Here is a 22,058-nt window from a genome sequence, read left to right as displayed (position 1 = left end):
GGAGGCAACGAGAAAGGCTCGGCTGCTGTAGCGTGGATTGCCTCGATCACGAACCCGCTTGGAAGCTTTGGGTATATGCGATGAGCGCAGTGGTACGTGCTTGGATGCACAGGTTTCTTTACGTTCGACCCTCGCTTCGAGCGTGCGTGCATAGGTAGTAGCATCATGCCAAGTCGCTCGTATGCGCGTGGATGTGCTGGCGCATTGGGGCATATTGGGACATTGCTCTGATTGGCCAAAAGTGGATCCAGACACCACTCTGGGATTGGTGCGATACAGCGTGACATACACATTGCATGGACCAATCGTTGCACATTGCTTGCAGTCCACGCAGTCGGCAACATGCGAAAGGCCAACAAGGCAACGACGACGACTGGGAAAGGGTCGGTGACTGCCGCCCGGAAGCAGTGGTTCGACGATGCGACGCTTGCTCTCGTGACCAATGCCCAGAAGCGGGCGGCCAAGGCGCGCGGAAAGGGCGGCAAGGACTCGGCCCGAGAGGCCCGCGAGCGCTCGTCGCAGCTCTCGACGAGCGCCGACACGGTCGGCGTCTCGTTTGCCGGCGCTGCGTTCCAAGCCGACTACTTCTCGTCCAAGTTTGCCAAGCGCGGGTTGCTCGTGTACGCCATCCTGCAAGACTTGCTGGCCAAAAACCGGTCGCTGGTGCCTCCGTCGTTGGAGACTGTGTCGGTTGCGTCGTTTGGCGGCGGCCCTGGCACCGATGCCGCCGGCATCGTTTGGATCCAGCGCGAGTTCCTTGCGCCGTCGCGCGTCCAGTGCACGCTCTTTGACTACGAGACGTCGTGGAAGCGATACGTCAAGACGCTCGACGAGCTCTTTGGTGACGCCGTCGACGTCTGCTTCCGGCCCTGTGACGTGACCCAAGGCCTCAACACCGACAGCAATCGCCACGTGTGCGAGGTCGAGACTATGGACATCCTCCTCTTTTGCTACGTCTGCCATGAGACATCGGCGCGCCAGAACAACGTTCTGCAGTTCTACGCCGACCTCGCTGTGCAGGCCAAGACCGGCGCCATCGTCATCCTCGCGGACGTCAAGACCACGTCCAAGCAGTGTCTCGAGCGCGTGGCCGAGACCATGGCCTCTGCTCGGCGTGTGACGCGGCTCGCGCTCGCCAAGCCGCCCAACGCAGAAGCCATCGTGCTCCGCATGGAGTAGGCCAACACACTATTTAAAAGCCGGCCAAATAACGGTAGCAGGCGTCCATCCGCACACCAATTCAGGTGCATTCATTCTGCCCAGGTATAGTATAGTGTGTGCTTTCCAGGTCAATTTCACTTTGCTCGGTCATGGCGCACCTCGAGACGAACCCGCGGGTGAGTCTGCACTCGATCGCTGGAGTCGCGTCGTGCTGCTACGTCGAGAGCATGGACGTTGCCTTCGACATGGGCATCGTCTTTGGCAAGGCCGTCGGGCGCAAGCACGTCTTCATCACGCATGGTCACATTGACCACATCAAAGCGCTACCGGGCCACGCCGGTGAGCGGTCGCTCTCGAAAGCGGCACCGGCCACGTACTATGTGCCCGCGCCGCTCGTGGAGCATGTCAAGCAGATCTTAGCGAGCTTTGAGATCATGCAAGAAGTATAAATGACTCGTCGTTGGCCGACGTCTTCACCCCGACCATGTAGAGTCCGCTGCCGGCGACGATCGTCGCGGTCGAGGCCGGCATGAGCTTTCGCATCTCGCATACGGTTCTTGTCAAGGCCTTTCCCACGGTCCACCGCGTGCCCAGCTTTGGCTATGTTGCCTACGCCATCACAAAGCGCTTGGGCGACGAGTTCAAGGACCTTCCGCGCGACGAGCTCATCGCGCTGCGCAAGGCCAAGGTGCCGATCGACATTGAGACGCTCACGCCAATGGTCGCGTACACGGGCGATACGCAAGTGGCCTTCTTCGATTCGAGCAACGAGGCCAACTGCGGCGACTTTTTCAAAGCCAAAGTCCTCGTCACCGAGGTACGCCGTCATCTCCATCGTGGCCACATCTGAGGCGAGCTCTCTGCATGCGTAGTGCACGTACGTGGGTGACGCGATCCCACCCGCGACCGCGGCCGAGCGGGGCCACATGCACCTGTTGCAGCTTGCGGCGATGCAAGATCGCTTCCTAAACGAAACCCTCATCCTGACGCACTGCTCGCCCCGGTACAGCGCCAAGGCGCTCGCGGACGCTGTCCGATTGCAGTGGCATGAAAATACTGGCCAGCAGGTGTGGCTTGCGCATGGTGCCGAGAGTGCCCTCGTCCGAGGTTAAATTGAAATGACACATGCATCTACGGTTGCAAGAGCGCAAGCAGCGCGTCGCCGTCTTCGATGGTCGCCGTGCGAATGAGGAACGACGTGATTGTCGTCGCGTCCGTCGCGATTTGCGCCACGAGGTTCTTGGGCTTGAGCGTCACGTGCACGACGGCAGAGAGGAGTGAATTCAAGAGCAGGTGCGTGCCCGCCTTGAAGTCGCTGGTCGCACGGCGCATGACGAGCCGATCGCGCTTGGCGTCGCCGTCGACGTGTCGAAGAACCTTGAGCGGGCCCGACCCGCACTCGACGTACTTGCCATCCGTAAACTTGAAGAGCTTCACTTGAAGCTAAACGCGCGGATGGTGAATCAAGAGAACACGACGGGGCGAGACTACCAAAAGCAACACTTCTTCGTTCTCTTCGCCCGTCACGTGCTGGTAGTCCTTGGGCAACTCGACGACCGGCACCTTGACAGGCGCTTCCGCCACGGCAGCCTATAGAGTACGCTCCATGTTTCTGTCGCATTCGAGTGCAACAGCTCCTACCTCGGTGCTGAGGAATTCGTCGTTGCCCGTGGAGGCTTCCGTCCACGTCGAGGTCGCGTCCGTGTCGGCGGCAGTGCTGGCCACAGCACCAAACGTCGTGCCGAAACCCGACGGTTTGGCGTCACCAAAGGTAGCGGTGGCGGCGCTGCTCGAGGCAAAGGCGCCAAAGCCGGACGAGCTGCTCGCAAATGCGCCAAAGCCACTCGTTGCGCTGGCCGCACCGAATCCAGTCGTCGCCGGTTTAGCAGCCTATCCCAGTCCATATCATGTCACGTTGAAGGTCACGCGGCGCTTCGTACGGCAAAACCGTTGGTGCTCGCGAACGACGTAAAGCCCCACGACGGCGCGGCAGGTGTTTCCGTCTACAAGACGAGCGATGCATTGACACATGCACGACGAGCCATGGTATGCGTCGTACCTTCTTCGGGCTGGCGGCGTCCGCCGCCTTGGTCGGGCTCTTGCGCTTCGGGCTCGATGCATCCGAGGTCTTCATACTGCCATCGTCGTTGTGGTGCTCGGTGTGAACGTCGCCGTCACCTTCTTGCCGCTGCCGCTTGGCGACGGGCGAGGCCGCGGTGGCCGGCGCTGCATGTGAAGGCGAGCTCATGTTTCTTTCGCCAATGCAAACCCAGCGCCACGTTACGCGTTGGTTGGCCACCTTTTTATCTCGCTATCCGGATACACGCCGACGATATCTTTTTGACTAGAAACACGCGCTCTAAGCGCTTCAAGGTCAGAGTCACGATACCACCCCCGACGTGGACGTTGCTCCGTATTGGTACCATCCGCTTGAACAACATTAAAACTGATAAAGGGAGCACGTCAATGAACGTATGTCCGTCACTATCTTGTATACGCCTTGCGATGCTGAAAAAGTTGCGTCTTTTTACCTGCCCAAAGATATGGCCCAACACGCATGAAAGCCGGATACTTGCCGGATACCGGATCCGGTAGCGGGCTTCCTCCGGCAAAGGTTTACGAGCCGTCGGACCGAGGCGCACGTTGAAGTTAGTTGGCGCGACCATTTTCTGAGATATCGATGTTGCCCTTCTGTGCGGACCACGGTTGGTCGACTTTGGACGACGACGATGGCGGACTCATCGCACACGGACACACCGTCTGCGTCTCTTGACTCGCGACGGCAAGCACCATCGGCGGTTCGAGCTCCTTGTAGGGGCTGGGTATCCGGATTTCTGCGTGCGCCAGCGGCGTTGACCAGTGATAGCACTGGCAGGCGCACTGCGGCGGTGGCGATTCGTTGCGACGGCGTGGCGTCAGGTACGTGCTCGAGCTTGATGGGTGCAGCGCGACGCTACGGTAGGGACGAGCGATCTTCTCCGTCGTCGAGTGCTCCGCCACAATCGTGTACGCGCGCGGTGTCAAGACGCGGAACGGCACGTCATTGCGGCGCTCGAGAAAGGCTGGCGGCGTCGTGGTCGAGGTCGGCGCTGGCGGTGGCGCGGCGGCTTCCGGCGCTGTTGCCCGCCGGATCGTCTGTACGTCCTATGGCGCGCTTTGGATTACACAATGTGTTACGGCGGGAGCATGACGTGGCAGACCTCCCATTGGCCGTCGCCGTCCTCGTACGCGACAAAGTACGTTGGGTGGTTGGCGTCTTGGATACGCCCGTGGAACCACACTTCTTCCGAAGCCCAATACACAGCAACGGCATCGCCGACAGCAAAGGCAGCGGTCGTTGGCTTGTGCGGACTCTGGCTCTCGGCCACGAACGAGTCGTCTTGGTACGTCGATGCTTCGTCGCCATAGTCGTCGGGCTCGGCGGTGATACGTTCGTTTGGCTCTGATGCAAGCACTTCATCTGGCTCCGATGCCAATATCTCGTCCGGCTCCGAGTCAAGCGGCTCATCGAGCTCTTCAAAAGACTCGTCGTATTCGCTCATGGCGGCCACACAAAAGGTCGCGATGCAGTTGCTTCCAGGCGTTTCCTTTTCTGAGCCCGGCCACCGCTGCTTTTAGCCACAGCTCTCGCATGTTGCCAACCGTCAGCTCTATAAGTATATCACTGGAAAGGTGAACCTACTCATGCAGCCTTTTGCTCCACTACCCACTGCCCGTACCCAGAGTTCAACCCTCGAAGATTGGACACTGCAGAGTACAGTCCTATCGGTGCGATCCAAAGCGCGTACAAGTCGTCGTCGTGCCCATCGTCTTCAAGGAGGACTGGGTCTGAGAGGGCGGACTTATAAGATATATTTGTCCTTTGCCAGTTCCTCGGTTCTTTTCGAAGCGGTGGTCGGCCCTTTGCCGATTAATTTAATTATTAAAATACGAAATTGCTTCGGACTGAGACAATGTAACAGTCGCCAAAATGAGTTTGCACTCGAAAAGGCAACATTTCGAATCAAGGCGCGAGGTCCACGCGCCCGAGGTGACGATGAAGATGCTACGCAATGTCCTCTTGACGCTAACGTGTATCCTCGTCGCTCTCTGCGCCTTTGCCACGAGCGACGACAGCACGATCGGCGGCGGCGCGATCGACCCAGCCTACGGCCCCATCGACGCTGTCTACACTTGGGTCAACGGCAGCGACCCGGCGTGGCGACAAGCCAAGGCGCAGTGGCATCTCAAGTGGCTCAGCGAGCTCCACGGCCGGCCGATCAAGGCGAACCCGCGCACCAAGGACACGGCGTCGGCCGACAACCGCTTCCGCGACAACGACGAGCTCCGGTACTCGATCCGGTCGCTGCATCTGTACGCGCCGTGGATTCGGCACATCTACATCGTCACGTACGACCAAGTGCCCACGTGGCTTGACGAGGCCAACCCGCATGTGACCATCGTGCCGCATACCGCGCTCTTTGCGAATGCGTCGCACTTGCCGACGTTCTCATCGCCGGCGATCGAAGCGAGCTTGGACCGCATTCCAGGGCTCTCCGAGTACTTTATCTACTTTAACGACGAGACGCTCCTCGGCGCGCCCGTGACGCCCGAAGACTTTATGAGCCGGGACGGGACACAGAACGTCTACCTCTCGTGGGAGATCCCGCCGTGCAATCACATGTGTGCCAACTGGATGCTAGGCAATGGTGTGTGCAACCACGCCTGCAACACTGCAAGCTGCGCATTCGACCACGGCGACTGCACCTGCACCAACGCCGAGACGCGTGTGGTACGAAGAATCCTCGCTATCAATTTCTCGTCATCTCTCATCTCGACATGTCTAGGTCGCCAACGACTGGAAAGAGAGCTGCCGGCTGCCCGAGCGACGAACGACGAGCGCAAATGTCTGTGCGCCGGGCTGCGACTGGAACTTGCTCGGTGACGGCCAGTGCCACGCACACTGCAACTTTGCCGAGTGCGCGTTCGACGCTGGGGACTGCGACAAGACCGCACTCGGTCTTCTGTCTCACGCGACCCTCGACACGTCTACTGCCGACGCCGCCGTGCTCGTGGACCCTTCGAGCTTTGTGCTCATCTTGCGTGACGTTACTGCTGCGGATCTTGACGCGCCCAGTGCGCTTGTTCAGCATACTGCGATCCGCCAATCGCAGCTCTTTGTTTTTTTTGCGGCGACTGCCACCGAGACGGCTGTCGTCATGGTCACATTGGTCAACGGGTCGACTGTGCGACTGCAGCTGGTGCCACACGGTATCGCGCTAGATGGCGCGGGCTACGCTGCAGGGCTGCCGCCGTCGTCGCTCGACTTCCCTGCCGCAAGCGTCTCACCGGCGTTCGAACCGACGCAACTGGCGGCGACGATCTACATTCCGTTTGCACTGTTGTCCGACTGGACGAGCGAGACAACCTTCCGCATCAACGATGGTGCGGCCGTGACGTGCCCGGCTGTCGATGCCGCATCAGTGAGTGCTGGTGATGCGAGCTACTGCGCCCTCAACACGACGGGAGTGCTGCTGCACGCCCAGCCCGGCGCGGTGGCCAGCGCACGCGTCTGCGTCACCAACAGCGGCAAGAGCAGCTGCATCGAGTACAGCAATATGACCGTCGTCGCACCAACGGTCCATGACGCCAAGTACATCTTGCCCAAGACCAAGCACGAGTGCAACTGGTGGGAGTGGTGCAATGTAGCCTACCCAACGCTCGCCGACCGCTGTACGACCCCCGACACAAAGAAGCTCACGGCCAAAGACCCGGCGGGCGCGGAAGCCAAGGCGATGACGCTCTGCACTCGTTTCGGCGCGGACCTCGTGGACGGTCCGTTCACGCGGGACGCGACACAGCCACTTCTCAACAAGGTACGACTGCAATGATATCGTCCATAGCTAATCGAGTCAACTAGATGTGCCGCATCATGAACACGACGGACGAGGACCCGTTTTGGCTCCACGGGTGTTCGCAGCCGACCGCGACGCTCCCAGCCGCGGAGCTCGCGAATGCATCGTCGGACGCATTTGGCGACTCGCTCAAGCACGTCAACAAGCTTTACGACGAAGCGTTCGGCAAGGCGAAGCGGCCGCGTCGGGTGCCATCGCACATGCCTCATTTTATCCAGAAGCGGTTTCTGACCGAGCTCAAGACCCACTGGCCGGCCGAGTTCAACGCGACGTCAGCACACCGCTTCCGGCACCCAGAGGACATGCAGTTTAGCTTCTCGTACATGCACTACGTCATGAACCGCCATCGACTGCACCCGCCGAGAACGAGCCACGAAGTGTTTACAAACCTGCTCGACATCAACCAGAACGGCCGCCTCGACGACTTCGAAGAGCCAAATCTTCTGTCGATCGTGCCCGAAGCGTCGCACGCACTGGTTCGAGCACTGCTCGACGCCTGTCGGCGCGCGGCCAATGACTCGTCGTCGCTGACACTGGCCGATATCGCGGCGCACTGCCCAGGCTTGGAGCGGCGGCTGAGCCACGATGTGAACGAATCGCGGCCCACATACCAGCTCATGACGGAAGACCAAGTGACGTTCCTCATGCTCGGCGAGGCCATGGGCGCGTACGGTCAGCTGTACCGCGCTCGATCTCGCCACACGAAATTTGTGTGCGTCAACGACGACATGCACAACCCGACGCCCGCAGTACGTTCGGATCTCACTTCTTATGGCGAGCTTATTGCACCATGTGTAGTTTCGAAAGATGCTGCAAGACTTTTTCCAGCTGCGCTGGGGCAAACCGTCGCCACTGGAGCTGACGGCCGATGCCCACCATGCAAATGTGCGGGAAGCCAAGCCGCACTTCAAGGCGACGAGCCAGCTCAGCCAAGACATCGAGTGGAGCGCGCTCTGGCCGTACCAGCTTTTGCTCGTCCTAGCATCGACCGGCACCTTGTACTACATGGGCATGCACCAGCGATGGCGGTCGTCGAGTCGCGCGATGAGCCTCGGCAAGGGACTTGCCAAATGATGCAAAGCGTAGACCTAGCATAACTTACAAAAGACACTTGTCCCATGGCACATTAACCCTCCCAGACCTAAAGGTTAAGACACTATGGACAATCAAATCAGGCTCTTTGAACAACAGATCTGGACGCTGAGGTCCACCGACGTCGTACTGCGTTTCAACAAACCATATTGTGTGATGAATATATTGTGTGATGAATATATTGTCTGAGGAATATCGTCCATGGGGCGAGTCGTAAATGGCGCCAAGTTTGTGCATGGAAACCTGTGACAGTTTATAGATTGTACTCGAATATGCGTTGTGAGAGGTCAATCGTGCCGGGCGAGTGGTGTTTTTTTGCCGTCTGCACACGAAAATCGTCGGCGCGAGCATGAGTCGGGTCAAAGCCAAGCCCAGGCCCATGGAGACGGCGCCGCCAGAGACCATAGACGCGCCTACGCCCGTGAGGCCGGCGAGGAGATCGATCGTCGCATGGGCCCTCGGTGCCATGAGCCTCGCTCTGCTCACGCTGGCATGGCTGCTGCTCGTCCACGTCGACGACGTCGACGATGGCTACTACCCGAGCCAGCGCTACGGCAACATTGGCAACAGCCACTTGCCGACGAGCGCGCCGTACATGGGCTACGGGCCCATTGACGTTGTCTACACGTGGGTCAATGGCACGGACCCGCGCTGGAAGCAGGAGAAGACGTATTGGCACCGTCGCTGGAACGCCGAGATCCACGGCGACTTTTTCAACGAGACCGACACGGCGGCAGTTTCCGATACATCCGCGGCTGCGTCCGAGAACCGGTTCCGCGACAACGAAGAGCTGCGCTACTCGCTGCGGTCGATCGAAAAGTACGCACCGTGGGTGCGCCACGTGTACCTCGTGACCGACGGCCAAGTCCCGAGCTGGCTCAACCTCGAGAGCCCGCGGCTCACTGTCGTGCCCCACCGCGCAATGTTTGCCAACACGTCGCACCTGCCCGTGTTTTCGTCGCCGGCGATTGAAGCCAACCTCGACACGATTCCTGGTCTCTCGGATCATTTTTTGTACTTTAACGACGACGTCTTCCTCGGCGCGCCCGTGACGCCCGAGGACTTTATGAGTCCGTCCGGCGTCCAGAACATCTACCTCTCGTGGGAAGTCCCCGAGTGCGCGCAGCACTGCGGCGAGCCCCTCCTCGGCAACGGCGTCTGCGACAGCGCCTGCAACGTCACGGCGTGCGGCTTTGACATGGGCGACTGCGGCTGCACCGAGACCTTTCGCCCTGTACGTTGCAAGTCTCTTCTTTGCGTCGCTAAGCGTGTGCGTAGGACGATCCGCTGCAGCTTCCGCACGTCGAGTGTGCAGCGTCGGCCACGCCCGAGACGCCGGCACCCGAGACGCCGCCATCGACGCCTCTTGCCTCAACGCTCGCGTCGCACCTCTGCACCGACGGCTGCACGTATTCGTGGATCGGCGACGGAGTTTGCGACCTCCGCTGCAACGTCACAGAGTGCGCCTACGACGGCGGCGACTGCGGCGTCGGCCTCTTCTCGCGCCTCCCGTCAACGGCGGTGCCGGCCAATGCGACGTCGCTTACGCTCGCAGTGGCCGATACCGCGCCCGTGCTCGTGGTCAATATCTCGGAGATCTTTGAGTTTGTTGACACTGCGACGCTCGAGAACGACGCGCTGGTGCGCCACGCGACTCTGCTCGAGGCCAACATGAGCCTCGTTCTTGTACTTGCGCGACCCGACTCGAGCGGCAGTGTGACCAACGCGACCGACATTGTCCTCCGCGGCGCCCCGCTCGGCGACGAAGACGGCAGCGCCAACTTGACGCTGCACCTCGTACGTGGCCAACATGGCATGCGCCAGGGTCGGTACACGCCGCAGCCCGCGAATGACTTGGACTTGAGCGATCTGCGTTTGCAGCAGCATGCGTCGCAAGATGGTCGTATCGACCTCGAGATGCGCCTGCCGTTCTTTGCCGTGCCCGACTGGAGCGAGCAGGTGCTTCTCACGTCCAACTGGGTCGCCCACGAAGCGACACAGCACACGATGAGCTTCCACGCGACATGTCCTGTCATCGCGCCGGCACCGGAGGCAGTGGTGGTCGCCGCCGACGCCGTCGACTGCGTTTTGGAAGCGCAGACGCTGCGGGTGCGCTGGTCATGGGCCGTGCCCGACTCGACTGCCGGTGTCGTGCATGGCAAAATGTGTGTGTGGAACCGACCGAGTAGCAACTGCGTCGACGTGGCACTTGCATACGGTGATGCGCCTGTGCAGTCGCCGGCGACGACTACCGAGCCTTGGAACGGTCTCCTTGACGCGGGCGAAGAGTGTGTGCTCGTCGACTACCTTGCCCGCGCGATCTGGCGCCGCTTGTCCGGCACGTGCGAGCCGCAGCACACCGAACCGACGATGACGGACAGCCACGAGGCAGCGACAAGTGATGCGGTGCCCACTGTGGACCCGTTCGTTCGCGACCAAGCGCTCCTCATGTGTCGGCAGCTCGCCAACCGCCGGTCCAAGGCCGACGCGATCGCCGCGACCTCGTGGTGGACACCGGTGTGTAATACTCTGAAAAGTGAAGTGGTCCTGACGCGTCTCTTGCCTAGGTGACGGACGCGGCTCGGTTTCTCAAAGCCAAAGTCGGTCTCGCCAATGTCGTACCGGCAAATACGACGGCGTGGGCGTTGTCGACGCCGAACGTAGAGGACTGTGTCGACTTTTTCGCGCAAGTGGAGCCCGACGCAATCGAAGCGTCACCGCTGCCGCCGAGAGATGATGACGCGGTCCGGTCGATGGACACGTTTGGCGACTCGCTCCGGCACGTCAATAAGCTCTACAATCGCGTGTTTGGCAAGACGCCAACGACCGACCGCCGCCGCGTGCCGTCGCACATGCCGCACTTTATCCAGAAGAAATTGCTCACGGAAATGAAGGCGCAGTGGCCGCTGCAGTTCAACGCAACGTCGGCGCACCGCTTCCGGCACCCCAAGGACATGCAGTTTAGCTTCTCGTACATGTACTACGTGGTGAACCGCCATGTACTGCACCCGCCGACGCTCGACGAGATTTTCGCCACGTACATTGATCTCAACAAGGACGGCGTCATCGATGACCACGAAGTGCTCAGTGTCGCATCGCTTTTGACGACCGAAGAGCACCCGTCCGAGGCCGATGTCGACGACGTCAAGCGCTGCCTCACGCCGCCGCCGATCGCAACGACCTTGGTGCATGACGAGGCGCGACGCACCGGGCGCGTCACCGTCACGGAAACCCATCAGCCGTACAAGACCCTCGAGAGCCTGAAGGCGTGCACGAATGTGAGCGAGAGGCTGGTTGCGACCGTCCAGGCGCGGCGGCCGGTCATGCACCGGTTCGTCTCGGAGAGCGAGGTGACGTTCCACATGCTCAGCGACCAGTACCGCACGGCGTGGAACCAGCTCCTCAACACGCGCGCGCGGAAGACCAAGTTTGTGTGCATCAACGACGACATGAAGTACCCGTCCCACGCGGTGAGCGGCATCCTCCACGACCTCTTTACGTCGCTGTGGCCGGACCGCTCGCAGTTTGAGCTCCCCTTCCACTTGACCAACAAGTATGGACACGTGGACGATATCGCAGCCGGTCGCGTGTGGCAGTGGCAGCTTGCGGCCATGACGGCACTGCTGCTCGCGGGTCTCTACGTGGCCTTTGCCTGGTACTTTCAGGACGAGACACCACCAACGACGACCGCGACGACGACCGCGACGACGACCGAGACAACGACCGAGACAACGACCGAGACAACGACCGAGTAGACGACTAGAGTTGCGTGATTTTTAAGCAATGGAATCGAACCGTGCACAGTATTGTCGATGGAAGAGAGACACGAGAAAAAGGTGGCCCGCGGATAGCACCGTATCCCAAAGCAAAGTCTCGATAGAAAGATAGATAGATAGATAGTCGTGTGCTGTCAACGAGGAATCTGCCGAGAGTGTGGGGAGGTGGAAGATAATCTGTTGAACGAAATGTATATTAGCTGGAGTGCATTGAAGCCCAGAGAATAGGGCTAGTCGAGGATAATCGCAAAGCGGCGGTCGCGCTTGGTGGGGAAGAAGGGCTTCAAAACGAGCGAGCTCGTCTTGAAAATGGGACTCTGGGGAGGGACCGGCGCCTCGTGGTAGTACCACGTACCTTTGCGCGAGACGATGTTGTCCGGGAGGTCCTTGGCCCAGCGCATGGACCCAAGCGCGTCCATTTTGATCATCTCGTCGCGCCGGCTCTCCATCGAGCGGCGATCCCAGTTGACCATGTTGAGCACGCGGAAGAGGCCGATGGTTTCAAGGCGGCAGGAGGCACCGGGAGTTGCCCCGTCATAGACGCGCGTCCTATGATTGGTTCACTCACATTGCACTTGCCAATATCGCAGTAGTACGTGGAGGACTGCCACACGTCGACGAGGCCGTTGCGGAAGATGACCGTGTGGATATAGTAGTCGCGGTTGACGCGCATGCGGAAGAAGCACTTGTAGAGCACAATGGGGCCAAAGTTCGGCGCCTTGAGGTCGCAGCGCACGACGGCCAGGTCGTCATCCTCGTACACATACTAGCTCGACGCATTATACCAAACGAGTCATCGGCCGTGTCGCACCTTGGGATTGGCGAGGTACCCCATAAACTCTCGCTCGTACCCGTCGAGGTCGCGATAGATGCTCCAGAGAGCATCGGCCACCTCGACGGCGGTGCGCAGGTGGAGCGGCGTCGTGATCTTGTAAAAGACGGAGTTGTCGGCCTCGGTCTGGCGAGGAAAGTACGTCGAGAGGTGCCAATGCTTGGATGGCGCTGGCACGCGGCACGCGTCATTGAGCGTGTGGATGATCTTGTCGCTGACGGCAAATGCTTGCGTGTGGATGATGGCGAAGAGCTTGGTCAAGAAGAGGCGGTCGATCGTCGCTTCGTACGCGCCGAGCGTCGGCAAGCACGCCTCGTACTGGACCACGAGGATCGAGATCTCGTGCCCCAAGTTGGAGATCTGCTGCTGGGCGTTGGCCATGTCCAATCGAAGCTTCCACGCTTGCGTGCGGAGTGCGTGGAGGCTTGAGTGCTTGGCGTTGTACGCCGTCCATGCCGCGTGACGCTCGAGTGTGGCATGGATGCGTGCGAGCTCGGCCTTTTGCTTGTCGAGACGCGACGCGTACTTCTTCTTGGGCATGTACTAGATACGAATGTTAGTGCTGCTGTTATGAGACACGCAGCTTCGTACCGAGGAGCAGGCGCGCCGGGCCTTGCGCTCTTGGAGATCCTCGAGGTCGCGGAGGCACCCGCGCATCTCGTGCTGGAGCTGCACGACGTGGCGACGCGTCTAAACATGGTGCATAGCATCGCATTGTGAGAGCTCGGCGCACCTCGATGATGGCGCACGTCGGTGGCGAGGGGCCGAGCATGGCAAATGAAAAGTGAGTGGCCCGAGAGGCGGCAAATTTATTCGCGAGCCCAAGCCCAGTTCTGATCGGGACACACCACACTGCGCCTTGCAATGCACAACTTGACAGTGCTCAGATTCGAGCGCAGCTGCCCGACGCGATTCGAACACCAGGCCATGACGTGGCAGCACCGCAGGCCAGATCCAACGACCCGAAGTGCACCCTCCTCGGCCACCCGCTCGTTGTTGACGTTCGGTCGGCAATGCCTTTCTCAAGAGAGGGCCCGAGCCGCGGGGCACGCAACGGTCTTTGCCATTCTCACCGGTCAACAGGCAGATGATTAATCATACTTTATTCAAGGTAATGACGTGGCGAGCTCTCCTAGCAGTCACGTTAAGATAGATGGCAATTGGGCCACAGAGACCCTCGCACTTGACGCCTTTGAGGTACCATAGTGAAGGAGAGCGCTGCGTCAAGAGTGGGCATGGTACACTCGTATCGCACCTTGGCTTTGTCTGTGGTGCTGGCCCGCCGACGCACCTGCCTCGAATGTAGCGACGCGCCCGTGGTCATTTGGAACAGCGTTGTCTGCGCGTTGTGCGTGGTCAGTTATTTAGCACGTTTGACTGGCCTCAAGATTCTTCATCGCTCGAGGCAGGCTACCGCGGGATGACCAGGCTCTGTCAAAGCAACGCTTGGTAACCTCAAGTAGCCACTTCGACGTGCCTCGGGCGAATCCGAGGGGGCTCGGGTGCTGCCAATACCGTAGGTAGCCGTCGACGACTTGTGCTGCGTTGAACGCCTCCTTTTACTGCACGGCGATGGTCGTGTCGAGATGGTGTATGCATAGAACTTATTTTGCCACTTGGTTCTGGCTGTCGGAAGCGAGCGAGGTCCATCGGGCACCGTCAAGCTGTCCAGTCTCAGCGTGGTCATGGGTGGCAGTGATCGGTTGTTCGTGTCTCGTGCGTTATATTCAACGAATTCGCCAACCGAACGTACTACTTGTAAAGCTAAGCTACCGAAAAGCTTCCGCAGCTTGCAGCTGCGTCGATCGGTCAGAGCAGCCCGACGGGCCACATCACAGCTACTTTCAGCACAAGAGTGGCGCGAGAAGCGGTCGCAAGAGCCCTAAGGATCAACTACAGTTGGTTCCAGAGCCAAACCAACACATTTTGGCACCAGGGTGTAGCGTATACGAGCAACTTGCAGCATAATGCCGCTTGATTTGTATGACGTGGCATCACCGTGCAGCACCATGCATGCGAAATGCGGTGACGGTCAGCTTGACGCACCGTGTGATCTTGGACTGCGTACCGGTACACCGGGGTCCGGCAATAATATTTGGAACGAACGCAGATCAGAAGGTGATTGCACATCTTGTGCAAATTCGCTGACGACCGAGTGTCGTCGCTTGAGGTGTAAGCTTATTAGCTGCTCGTCGATCCTCCCACCCACGCCACTTTGGGTCTGAGGCGCACGGCTTGGTCTTTTGTACAGTGTACTAAATTGAATCTTCCAGCATGAGATATATGCTACTTGTTGACGCGTCTCTGTCAATTCGCGCAGTGGGACCAACGCCAAATGGGAAATACTGTTTTACCCACTGATCGTGGGTGGGGCAAACTCGAGAATTTATTTCGCCTGCTGATATCTTATAAACAAGTCTGTGACGTGGCACACCCACATGCCGCGTATCAGATGTGGTGCTGTGTCGCGACCACAACACGGTACCCAGCGTGGTGGCCGGCCGCCAGCTTCAAGACGCACGCAAAGGTCGTGCGCAGCTCCTTGCGGTCGTTTCTCGTCTCGTTGTAGCACCACTCGCCGGACCGCTCGCAAACCTTGTCGCGGAGCCAGCGCACGAGCCCAAACGTATGCTTCTTCATCATGTAGTCGGCTCGCCCCGGCGCGTCCAGCGCACTCCAGTGTTCGCGATCGAGAAGCAAGAAGGAGCCCGTCAAGACCATGACGCTTCCGTCGGCACTCGGCGCAATAGTCGCCCTAAATCAGACCATTGACGTTATCCTGCGTGATGTAGGCGCGTCGTACGTGCACATGAGCCCAAGGCTATTGAGCTCATAGTCGAGGATGAGCATATGAACTTCATAAAAATCGCGGACTTTGGCGCGAAAGCAGAAAATGTACACGACCATGTCTGTGCCGAGCAAGCAGACGCGCGCAATGAGGAAGCTCGCGCCGCGGTTCACAATCTAGTCGCAACAACCGTTAACCAACGCGACGATCTAACCGCCAACCGTGTAGTCGGTCAAGTGGTAGCCGTAAAGCGCATCAAAGTCCGTGCGGGTCGCGTGGAGGTCCCAGACAGCGTCGGCGGCATCCGCAGCTCTCAGTCTCAGCGGCGGCGTCTGCACGCGGTACGAGACTGCGGTCGTGCGCTCGTCCAAGAAGGTCGTAAAATGCCACATTGCAGTCGAGGCGGGTGCGACTGCGAGGCGCGCAGCCAGCGCCTGCGTCGTCGCCTTGGTCGCGTCGCAGAGGCGCCCCAAGTACGCGCGGTCAAAGACATTGGGCGGCATGCGCGCCAGCAGCGGCGGCAACGGGAGCTGATACGCAATGCAGTGCGCAACGATCTGCCGCCGCTGGAGCACGATCTGCACCTGCTTCTCGTCGATGCAGCGGTTCAGACGGGCCAGAATCTTGGCCACACGCCGCGCGTCCAACAACTCTCGTAGACGCGTCAAGCGTGCGAGCCACAACGAGGCGCGTCGGAGCCCGCGGGATGTCGCGAGCGCATCGCCGTACACGTCCTATACAAGGCGTATGGATCGATCCTCCATGGACGTTGCAGCGCATACCGGCAGCGCAAACTTGGTCGTCGCGGCGTTGCGGTCTTGGTGGAGGTGATGGAGCTCGTGCTGAAGCTGTGTGAGCTCGCAGCGCATCTACGCGCCATGTCCACATCGCGTCCCCGACATCACCTTGGGAATACCTGTGCCAGCACTGCAACGACCTTGTGCGGCATATCTGATCAGATCGCAAATGCGCAACTGCTGTTTGTGCCAAGATCGCCAGGCGCGCCCCGGGGCACCGGCGGCTAAATTTGTACCACGTGCAAACATGTTCCTCGACGATGCGTCCAAGGCGCACAACTTCCGACAGGTCGGCACCAAGCACGCGGGTAGCGTCCGGAAAGGCCACGTTCAAGTCCGGCCTGCGCAGTACCAGGTACTGAATATCCATATCTCAAAGAAAGGTATGGAGCGGCGGGATGCAGAAACCTTCGGCGTCGATCCCGTCCAAGTTTGAAACAATCTTGAACGCCGGCGACCGCGAGACGAATGCGTTTGGAAGCCGTACCAATCGGTTTGGCGACGCCGAGGTCCATACCATCCACGTCCTATGACGGCTGCGTATCCATATCGCATTGTAGAACGAGCTGCCAGGACCCGGCGCATACTACAAGCCACCGACGCTGCTCGTGACGACCGAGACATCGGGCAGCGTATCACAGAAAGGCTATGGCTCGGGCTTCGTCTCCAAAGTATGTATATATTCTGGTATGTACAGATTGTCATTGGCCGCGTACAGGTCAAGCGCTTCTCCAACCAGACGTACGAGACGGTGCCGGGGCCGGGACAGTACGCATCGTCGCTGTACACGCCAGAGTCTAAGTTTCCGTGGCCTAAACACGTGGCGTAGGCCCGAGAAGCCGTCGTTCAACCGGCGGATTGGCCTCAGCAGCTTTGCGCCGACTGTACTTCCTGCGTGTCCGCTTTCCCTGCAAACCGCTTGTAGGAGCGCTACAACAACCAAACGGCGTCCAACGTGCCAGGCCCGGGCAACTACAACGTCAAGGAACCGCGCCACAACGCGCCGAGTGGGCGCAGTGCATTCGTCTCCAAGTCCCACCGCGGCTTTGTACCCCGCTCCGACGTGCCGGCCCCTGGTACCTGCGTCTGTAGAATTTCCGCCAACCCTGGTGCATGCTTTAGGGCAGTATGAGAACCCGATCGAGCTCGGACGGGACGCCGACTGGGACCGACCCCAAGGCATCTTTCGGTCGAGCGTCAAGCGCGTCGAGACACCCAAGACGCTGGCCGTACCGGGTATTATCTTTATAGAAACAAGATTTGCTAAGAACTCGGCGTAGGGCCCGGCGCGTACGGCGTCGAAGCAGCTGAGAAGCACCTGCTGCGGGACACCATTGCGCAAGCGCAAGCGAGTAGCATGTTCAAGAAGGGCGCCGCCGACCGGTTTGGCCACTTGAGTTCGCGCAAAGGCGACGTTCTGGACGTTCCTGGTACCTTGTTCTTCGATCTCAAAGCCTTGACGAATGTGTGTAGGCCCTGGCGCTTATGAGGGATCGATGCCGCAGTCGACAGCCGACGTCTCGAGTGTCTTCAGGTCGTCCACCAAGCGCGGCCAAGATCTGCTACGAGGCAAGGCGCCAGGCCCAGGTACGCAGAGAGACCTTACGTGCCATCTCCGAACTTATGGTCGACGACGTAGCCTTCTACAAGCCGGCAGTGAGCCCGACAAAGAAGTCGCATCTTCTCAATGGCACCAAAAAATGGCTTTAAGCTTTAATACGGTCGCAAAAAAGATTTATTCGTTGGGTTTCCCAGCGCGAAAATTCTCAAAGTACCGCGCGACTTGGGCCATACAAAGGTCTTGGGTCGCTTCCGGCAGCTCGTGGGTCGACGTCCCTACGCCAAGTGACCATGGGTGCCGGATCGAATTGGTAAATTGCTCGATTACCCGGGATGCCACTCACATGCGTGTATGGCGGAATGATCTCGTCCGACGGGATGATCGTATTGTCGGCAATGTAGCAGCAGTCGCGGATGATCACGCGCTTGCCCTGTCAGCACAGATGAGATACATGACGGCGGCAGTAGGGACATGTACAATGACGCAGTTCTTCCCAATCTGCACGCACGATCCGATGCGTGCGGCCTCGATGATGGAGCCTTCGCCAATGTACACGTGGTCGCCGATGGTCTGCGGAATGAAGAGCATGCCGCTTATAGCTCGCTGTCAGCATGGAGGGCACCAGACGATGCATATACGTACGTGGGAAGGATCTTGGGTGGCGGCTTGAGCACGCAGGACTCGCGGATGATGCAGAGCTTCCCAAGCGAGATCTTGGCCAGGTCGCCACGGAGGATCGTGGACGCGTTGATGATGGTTTTGCCCCGAAGCAGGATGTTCTTGGTGCAGCAGAGCGTCGAGTCACGGCTGATCTTGTTGCCCTACGCGGCCTTATGAGGCCACACGCAGCGGACGGGCGGCGAACCGAGGCGGTGCAGATGTAGTGGTCCGGGTCGAAGAAGACCGCGCCGGCCTCCACCTCGGCGTTCATGCTTTGTAGAAACCTCTTACAATTGATATTGGCCCGAAACGAATACACGGGCGATCTTCGTGGCTGATCACACGCAACCCAACCGTGACGTGGCAGACGCTGAGATGGACAAGACACTTCAATCTATAACGGGTTTGGAGCTACGACAACCGCTGGCGGGACGGAGCCCGGCCCACCGAGGACGATTGAGTGCGTGTACGGGTACCAAAGCGTAAGCAGCAAAATGACGAGACTGTCGACGGCGACAAGCCCGACGACGGTTAGGCCAGCAACACATTTGCTGGTCTGCGAAAGGTGACGGCCGGTAGCAAGCCTCCATTGCTCGTCGCGCACAGGGAGCAAATACACGGCCGCGAGTGTCGACACGACGTTCATCAGGTAGGAGAAGGCGTACGTCGCAGCCACGTCGCTTCGCACCGCGTCCGAGTCGGCAGCAATGCGTGTTGGCGTGACGAGAAATAGTGCGCAGTAGACGTTGGCGACGACCGCAGCAAATAGCATCGCCGCGTTGTTGGACATGGCCAAGAGGCTGCGAAAAAGCGCAACGGCCGATTCGTCGTCGGTGCGCTCGCGCAGCGCCTCGGTAAACTCCAAGGCGAGAATGGCCAGGTGCATACTTTGGACGCCGGCGGGCACGACCTCGAGAAAAGTTACGGCCAGGAAGAACGTTTCGTTGCGCACGACGTTGGCGATGGCAAGTCCGTGCACGAGCGTCTCGAGGCCCGTGGATGCGAGAGTCGTCAGGATAAGGGTGCGGCGAAAGCTCCAGCCGTTGCCGTACATGGCCGTGGCAGCGACGACAAGTGCAAAGCCAGCGCTGCTGCCAACGTGCCATAGCACGTAGCTCCGCGTTTCGATCTCGCCCCAGAAATACCGCACGTACGGTGCCGCTGTCGACGCCATTGTCGTCGCGCCAAAAAAATGCAGGACGCCGCTTGCTACAATGTGGTGGCGAACTGGCGAAGCGCGCACGAGGCGCAAAAGACCACGCATGTCGGATTTGAGGCACCGTCGTGACGCGTCCGCGTCATTAATGCAGCACCCCGAGAGCACGAGAAGACTGGCGCTCACCGCTGTGAGGAGACCAAAGAGCAGTGCGATCGGCGCGTGCTGCGACGAGGCGCCTCCAAACGCCGGCGAGTTGAAGCCGCACCCAACGAGGATACTTGCCGTCGCGCTGGCCAGCGCCCGTGAGCCAAAGACGCAGGCGTCGAGGTGACGCTGGTGGATGTTGCAGGTGGCGCTGTATCGAGCGACGAGTGCGTCTGCGTTGGTGTGCACCATGGCCGCGCCGAGACTCGGAATGAGCAGCTGTAATGCCAACGTCGAGCCGCGTGCAATCGCAGCCGGGTTCATAAAGTGTCGTCGCGGCACAAGCGGGCGCGACCCATAGACGTCGAAGGGCTGCCCGTGGTCGCGCAGTGCCAAGGCACCAAGGCTGAGAGCACAGCACACCCAGCCAAGAAGCATGTACGGCTTATGGTTCTGGCCGGCAATGGGACAGTATATGGCGAGAAGATGGAAGACTGGCTTTCCTGCCCATGCAGCGGTCAGCAGCGCAGCGATCGCATGGAGGTGCTGGCCTGGTAATCGAAAGTACGCGACAAAGAAGGGATACCCGAGCGATACGATCGCGCCGTGAAGAAGGCCAATGGCAACGTACTGGGCGAGAAGCGGCCACAGCCGCCGAAGGTGCTTGCCGAGCGGCTCGACGAGGTCGTTGGTCGGAACGGGGCTAAAGGCATCGAGGTAAAGTGACGAGCTGAAAAACGACACGCGGTCTGCGAGCGTCCCGTCGAATTGCATCGTCCAAAGGCGAATCGTGGTCTGTGCGCACGCCCTGTCTTGGCGCTGATGGCTCCATCTAGTTCGACTCAGATGTGAGTACAAATTCTCAGATTATAGGAACTTTATTTCTTGGCAAAGATGCCGTCCTGCGTACCTGTGTGTCGAATCACCTCTTCATGGACTAGATCGTGCGCTACTGGAATGCAAAAGGCACGACACTGGCATTTGAAAGCGAGGGTAGACGTCCAACGGTCCAGGGCTTTGGTACTCTACTGATTCGTCGACCACATAAACGGGTCTGCTCCATCTGATAACTCAAAGGGCTATGTCCGCGGGTCGTTGCAGCCGTACATCGAGAGCTGGTCGTCAAGACGCGCAAGACGCGTCTATTTTCTACTAGCATATCGTTGGGCGCTCTACGCGCGGAGTGTCCAAAGTTGAGTTCTCGTGGAGGATCTTTCTGCTTCTGATTCTGTGGCACAGCAGCTGGGCGCATACGACGGACGCAATCATTCAACAGCGCTAGTAGCATTCTTCGTGCATCGGTCGTTAACATCCACTGGCTGGCATCATACCGTTATGTCCTTCAAGAAACGTAGCGGTTGTCGCTTTGTCGTAGCCGTGGTCGGGAATGGCCTCTTCACTTTTCTTTCAAAAGAACATTGTAGCTACGTATAGAATGAATAGCGCAAAATTCTCAACGACAAATACCATGGAAACGTCAATTGGCTCAATCAATCCACGTCCCATGAACGAAAACTCTGCGACGTTTGGAGTGAGCAGGGCAACCACGCTAGCACACAAGTAGTGCAAACGCGTTCTTGGTGACATAATAGCACCGCAACGCTGAGTCTAGCCGCCCCTTTGTCGAACAGCGTCCTACGCTTCGTGGCTCGGCACTACGGTTTCCAAGGTATGGGATATTGTAAACGAATAAGATCTGTTTGGAGGCTTATGACGAAACGAGGCCCATAGGATGAGCAGACGACCGACTGGTACGAATGTGCTACTACTACAGCTGTGCCGTCCCGAGGCGCCCGTCGTGACACCCGAAGCGGCCGCCGCCCGCGCCGCGTTTTTGACCAAGATGCACCTTCACCACTTGATGCTGAATACCCAAGCGATGTGCCTCTTCCAAATGATGTACGCCCTGCGCCACGATGCCTGGCTTCGTGACCACTTCGTCCCGGCGTGCGCCATCCACACGCCTCGCCTTCAACACGGCTAAGCCTCGCCGCTGCTGCCGTCTAGCACAACACGCTCTGAATCGAAAGTCCACCCCCCCAAAAACAGTTCAGTGTAAATTATATCTAAATAGACTCACTTCAACAACAACAGCTGTGCATGTCAGTAGAGCCAACAGTCGATGAAGAGTCCTTGCGAATTCTTTGCAGAGGGCGGCGTGGATGGATGATCGAGTCGGCGCAGGGTTGCCCAA

At 59.2% G+C, this 22,058-nt stretch overlaps 11 protein-coding genes across 11 annotated transcripts; 5 read left to right on the top strand and 6 right to left on the bottom strand.

Annotated features, from left to right (window-relative positions):
- Positions 1-71: 71 nt before the first annotated feature.
- SDRG_03522 (hypothetical protein) lies at positions 72-1,254 on the top strand. Its single transcript, XM_008609156.1, has 2 exons — positions 72-92; positions 155-1,254. Exon 2 carries the CDS (start codon positions 343-345, stop codon positions 1,177-1,179), a length of 837 nt encoding a protein of 278 aa, XP_008607378.1. The 5' UTR covers positions 72-92; positions 155-342; the 3' UTR covers positions 1,180-1,254.
- Positions 1,255-1,310: 56 nt separating this feature from the next.
- On the top strand, positions 1,311-2,273 carry SDRG_03521 (hypothetical protein; the record flags this gene model as incomplete). Its single annotated transcript, XM_008609155.1, has 3 exons — positions 1,311-1,604; positions 1,652-1,978; positions 2,034-2,273. 3 exons carry the CDS (start codon positions 1,311-1,313, stop codon positions 2,271-2,273), a joined length of 861 nt encoding a protein of 286 aa, XP_008607377.1.
- Positions 2,161-3,457, bottom strand: SDRG_03520 (hypothetical protein). The gene is made up of 5 exons (XM_008609154.1): positions 3,221-3,457; positions 3,102-3,164; positions 2,803-3,051; positions 2,653-2,751; positions 2,161-2,604 (listed from the first exon to the last, which is right to left on the bottom strand). The coding sequence occupies exons 1-5, from the start codon at positions 3,407-3,409 to the stop codon at positions 2,293-2,295; spliced, it is 912 nt and encodes a 303-aa protein (XP_008607376.1). The 5' UTR covers positions 3,410-3,457; the 3' UTR covers positions 2,161-2,292.
- A 322-nt stretch (positions 3,458-3,779) lies between these two features.
- On the bottom strand, positions 3,780-4,743 carry SDRG_03519 (hypothetical protein). Its single transcript, XM_008609153.1, has 2 exons — positions 4,362-4,743; positions 3,780-4,305 (listed from the first exon to the last, which is right to left on the bottom strand). The coding sequence occupies exons 1-2, from the start codon at positions 4,701-4,703 to the stop codon at positions 3,811-3,813; spliced, it is 837 nt and encodes a 278-aa protein (XP_008607375.1). The 5' UTR covers positions 4,704-4,743; the 3' UTR covers positions 3,780-3,810.
- Positions 4,744-5,134: 391 nt separating this feature from the next.
- SDRG_03518 (hypothetical protein) lies at positions 5,135-8,232 on the top strand. Its single transcript, XM_008609152.1, has 4 exons — positions 5,135-5,932; positions 5,988-7,016; positions 7,061-7,804; positions 7,854-8,232. The coding sequence occupies exons 1-4, from the start codon at positions 5,198-5,200 to the stop codon at positions 8,127-8,129; spliced, it is 2,784 nt and encodes a 927-aa protein (XP_008607374.1). The 5' UTR covers positions 5,135-5,197; the 3' UTR covers positions 8,130-8,232.
- Positions 8,233-8,464: 232 nt separating this feature from the next.
- On the top strand, positions 8,465-11,968 carry SDRG_03517 (hypothetical protein). The gene is made up of 3 exons (XM_008609151.1): positions 8,465-9,381; positions 9,426-10,664; positions 10,715-11,968. Exons 1-3 carry the CDS (start codon positions 8,497-8,499, stop codon positions 11,900-11,902), a joined length of 3,312 nt encoding a protein of 1,103 aa, XP_008607373.1. The 5' UTR covers positions 8,465-8,496; the 3' UTR covers positions 11,903-11,968.
- Positions 11,969-11,988: 20 nt separating this feature from the next.
- Positions 11,989-13,574, bottom strand: SDRG_03516 (hypothetical protein). The gene is made up of 5 exons (XM_008609150.1): positions 13,489-13,574; positions 13,347-13,445; positions 12,735-13,298; positions 12,520-12,689; positions 11,989-12,472 (listed from the first exon to the last, which is right to left on the bottom strand). The coding sequence occupies exons 1-5, from the start codon at positions 13,525-13,527 to the stop codon at positions 12,154-12,156; spliced, it is 1,191 nt and encodes a 396-aa protein (XP_008607372.1). The 5' UTR covers positions 13,528-13,574; the 3' UTR covers positions 11,989-12,153.
- Positions 13,575-15,112: 1,538 nt separating this feature from the next.
- SDRG_03515 (hypothetical protein) lies at positions 15,113-16,497 on the bottom strand. Its single transcript, XM_008609149.1, has 5 exons — positions 16,460-16,497; positions 16,326-16,412; positions 15,765-16,277; positions 15,559-15,719; positions 15,113-15,510 (listed from the first exon to the last, which is right to left on the bottom strand). Exons 1-5 carry the CDS (start codon positions 16,490-16,492, stop codon positions 15,204-15,206), a joined length of 1,101 nt encoding a protein of 366 aa, XP_008607371.1. The 5' UTR covers positions 16,493-16,497; the 3' UTR covers positions 15,113-15,203.
- A 90-nt stretch (positions 16,498-16,587) lies between these two features.
- On the top strand, positions 16,588-18,050 carry SDRG_03514 (hypothetical protein; the record flags this gene model as incomplete). The annotated part of the gene is made up of 10 exons (XM_008609148.1): positions 16,588-16,695; positions 16,745-16,849; positions 16,901-17,011; positions 17,059-17,123; positions 17,170-17,224; positions 17,266-17,416; positions 17,463-17,576; positions 17,621-17,770; positions 17,814-17,927; positions 17,980-18,050. The coding sequence occupies 10 exons, from the start codon at positions 16,588-16,590 to the stop codon at positions 18,048-18,050; spliced, it is 1,044 nt and encodes a 347-aa protein (XP_008607370.1).
- SDRG_03513 (hypothetical protein) lies at positions 18,022-18,892 on the bottom strand. The gene is made up of 5 exons (XM_008609147.1): positions 18,767-18,892; positions 18,544-18,722; positions 18,379-18,493; positions 18,229-18,331; positions 18,022-18,176 (listed from the first exon to the last, which is right to left on the bottom strand). The coding sequence occupies exons 1-5, from the start codon at positions 18,830-18,832 to the stop codon at positions 18,076-18,078; spliced, it is 564 nt and encodes a 187-aa protein (XP_008607369.1). The 5' UTR covers positions 18,833-18,892; the 3' UTR covers positions 18,022-18,075.
- A 45-nt stretch (positions 18,893-18,937) lies between these two features.
- On the bottom strand, positions 18,938-20,791 carry SDRG_03512 (hypothetical protein). Its single transcript, XM_008609146.1, has 2 exons — positions 20,775-20,791; positions 18,938-20,696 (listed from the first exon to the last, which is right to left on the bottom strand). The coding sequence occupies exon 2, from the start codon at positions 20,636-20,638 to the stop codon at positions 18,956-18,958; it is 1,683 nt and encodes a 560-aa protein (XP_008607368.1). The 5' UTR covers positions 20,639-20,696; positions 20,775-20,791; the 3' UTR covers positions 18,938-18,955.
- Positions 20,792-22,058: the final 1,267 nt, after the last annotated feature.

This window comes from Saprolegnia diclina (genome assembly GCF_000281045.1).
Source record: "Saprolegnia diclina VS20 unplaced genomic scaffold supercont1.8, whole genome shotgun sequence".
In the NCBI taxonomy this organism is placed as follows: Eukaryota; Oomycota; class Saprolegniomycetes; order Saprolegniales; family Saprolegniaceae; genus Saprolegnia; species Saprolegnia diclina.
The sequence above is the reverse complement of the archived record's forward strand: the minus strand, read 5'-3'. Positions and strand labels throughout refer to the sequence as shown.

What these genes read in the sequence shown, in the direction of transcription:
- SDRG_03522 (XM_008609156.1), top strand. Translation starts at nt 343, where the DNA reads ATGCGAAAGGCCAACAAGGCAACGACGACGACTGGGAAAGGGTCGGTG.
- SDRG_03520 (XM_008609154.1), bottom strand. Translation starts at nt 3,409, where the DNA reads ATGAGCTCGCCTTCACATGCAGCGCCGGCCACCGCGGCCTCGCCCGTC. An exon ending in ACGCCGCCAGCCCGAAGAAG is followed by an intron (nt 3,165 to 3,220) that starts GTACGACGCATA and finishes CTCGTCTTGTAG; the next exon opens with ACGGAAACACCTGCCGCGCC. An exon ending in ACGAAGAAGTGTTGCTTTTG is followed by an intron (nt 2,605 to 2,652) that starts GTAGTCTCGCCC and finishes CCGCGCGTTTAG; the next exon opens with CTTCAAGTGAAGCTCTTCAA.
- SDRG_03519 (XM_008609153.1), bottom strand. Translation starts at nt 4,703, where the DNA reads ATGAGCGAATACGACGAGTCTTTTGAAGAGCTCGATGAGCCGCTTGAC. An exon ending in ACGGCGACGGCCAATGGGAG is followed by an intron (nt 4,306 to 4,361) that starts GTCTGCCACGTC and finishes AGCGCGCCATAG; the next exon opens with GACGTACAGACGATCCGGCG.
- SDRG_03518 (XM_008609152.1), top strand. Translation starts at nt 5,198, where the DNA reads ATGAAGATGCTACGCAATGTCCTCTTGACGCTAACGTGTATCCTCGTC. An exon ending in CCAACGCCGAGACGCGTGTG is followed by an intron (nt 5,933 to 5,987) that starts GTACGAAGAATC and finishes CGACATGTCTAG; the next exon opens with GTCGCCAACGACTGGAAAGA. An exon ending in CACAGCCACTTCTCAACAAG is followed by an intron (nt 7,017 to 7,060) that starts GTACGACTGCAA and finishes CGAGTCAACTAG; the next exon opens with ATGTGCCGCATCATGAACAC.
- SDRG_03517 (XM_008609151.1), top strand. Translation starts at nt 8,497, where the DNA reads ATGAGTCGGGTCAAAGCCAAGCCCAGGCCCATGGAGACGGCGCCGCCA. An exon ending in GCACCGAGACCTTTCGCCCT is followed by an intron (nt 9,382 to 9,425) that starts GTACGTTGCAAG and finishes GCGTGTGCGTAG; the next exon opens with GACGATCCGCTGCAGCTTCC. An exon ending in CGACCTCGTGGTGGACACCG is followed by an intron (nt 10,665 to 10,714) that starts GTGTGTAATACT and finishes TCTCTTGCCTAG; the next exon opens with GTGACGGACGCGGCTCGGTT.
- SDRG_03516 (XM_008609150.1), bottom strand. Translation starts at nt 13,527, where the DNA reads ATGCTCGGCCCCTCGCCACCGACGTGCGCCATCATCGAG. An exon ending in CGACGTGCGCCATCATCGAG is followed by an intron (nt 13,446 to 13,488) that starts GTGCGCCGAGCT and finishes CACCATGTTTAG; the next exon opens with ACGCGTCGCCACGTCGTGCA. An exon ending in GACGTGTGGCAGTCCTCCAC is followed by an intron (nt 12,473 to 12,519) that starts GTACTACTGCGA and finishes AACCAATCATAG; the next exon opens with GACGCGCGTCTATGACGGGG.
- SDRG_03515 (XM_008609149.1), bottom strand. Translation starts at nt 16,492, where the DNA reads ATGCCGCACAAGGTCGTTGCAGTGCTGGCACAG. An exon ending in ACCACTTGACCGACTACACG is followed by an intron (nt 15,720 to 15,764) that starts GTTGGCGGTTAG and finishes TGTTGCGACTAG; the next exon opens with ATTGTGAACCGCGGCGCGAG. An exon ending in AGCCTTGGGCTCATGTGCAC is followed by an intron (nt 15,511 to 15,558) that starts GTACGACGCGCC and finishes GGTCTGATTTAG; the next exon opens with GGCGACTATTGCGCCGAGTG.
- SDRG_03513 (XM_008609147.1), bottom strand. Translation starts at nt 18,832, where the DNA reads ATGAACGCCGAGGTGGAGGCCGGCGCGGTCTTCTTCGACCCGGACCAC. An exon ending in TTGGGAAGAACTGCGTCATT is followed by an intron (nt 18,332 to 18,378) that starts GTACATGTCCCT and finishes CTGTGCTGACAG; the next exon opens with GGCAAGCGCGTGATCATCCG. An exon ending in GCATGTGAGTGGCATCCCGG is followed by an intron (nt 18,177 to 18,228) that starts GTAATCGAGCAA and finishes CACTTGGCGTAG; the next exon opens with GGACGTCGACCCACGAGCTG.
- SDRG_03512 (XM_008609146.1), bottom strand. Translation starts at nt 20,638, where the DNA reads ATGCAATTCGACGGGACGCTCGCAGACCGCGTGTCGTTTTTCAGCTCG.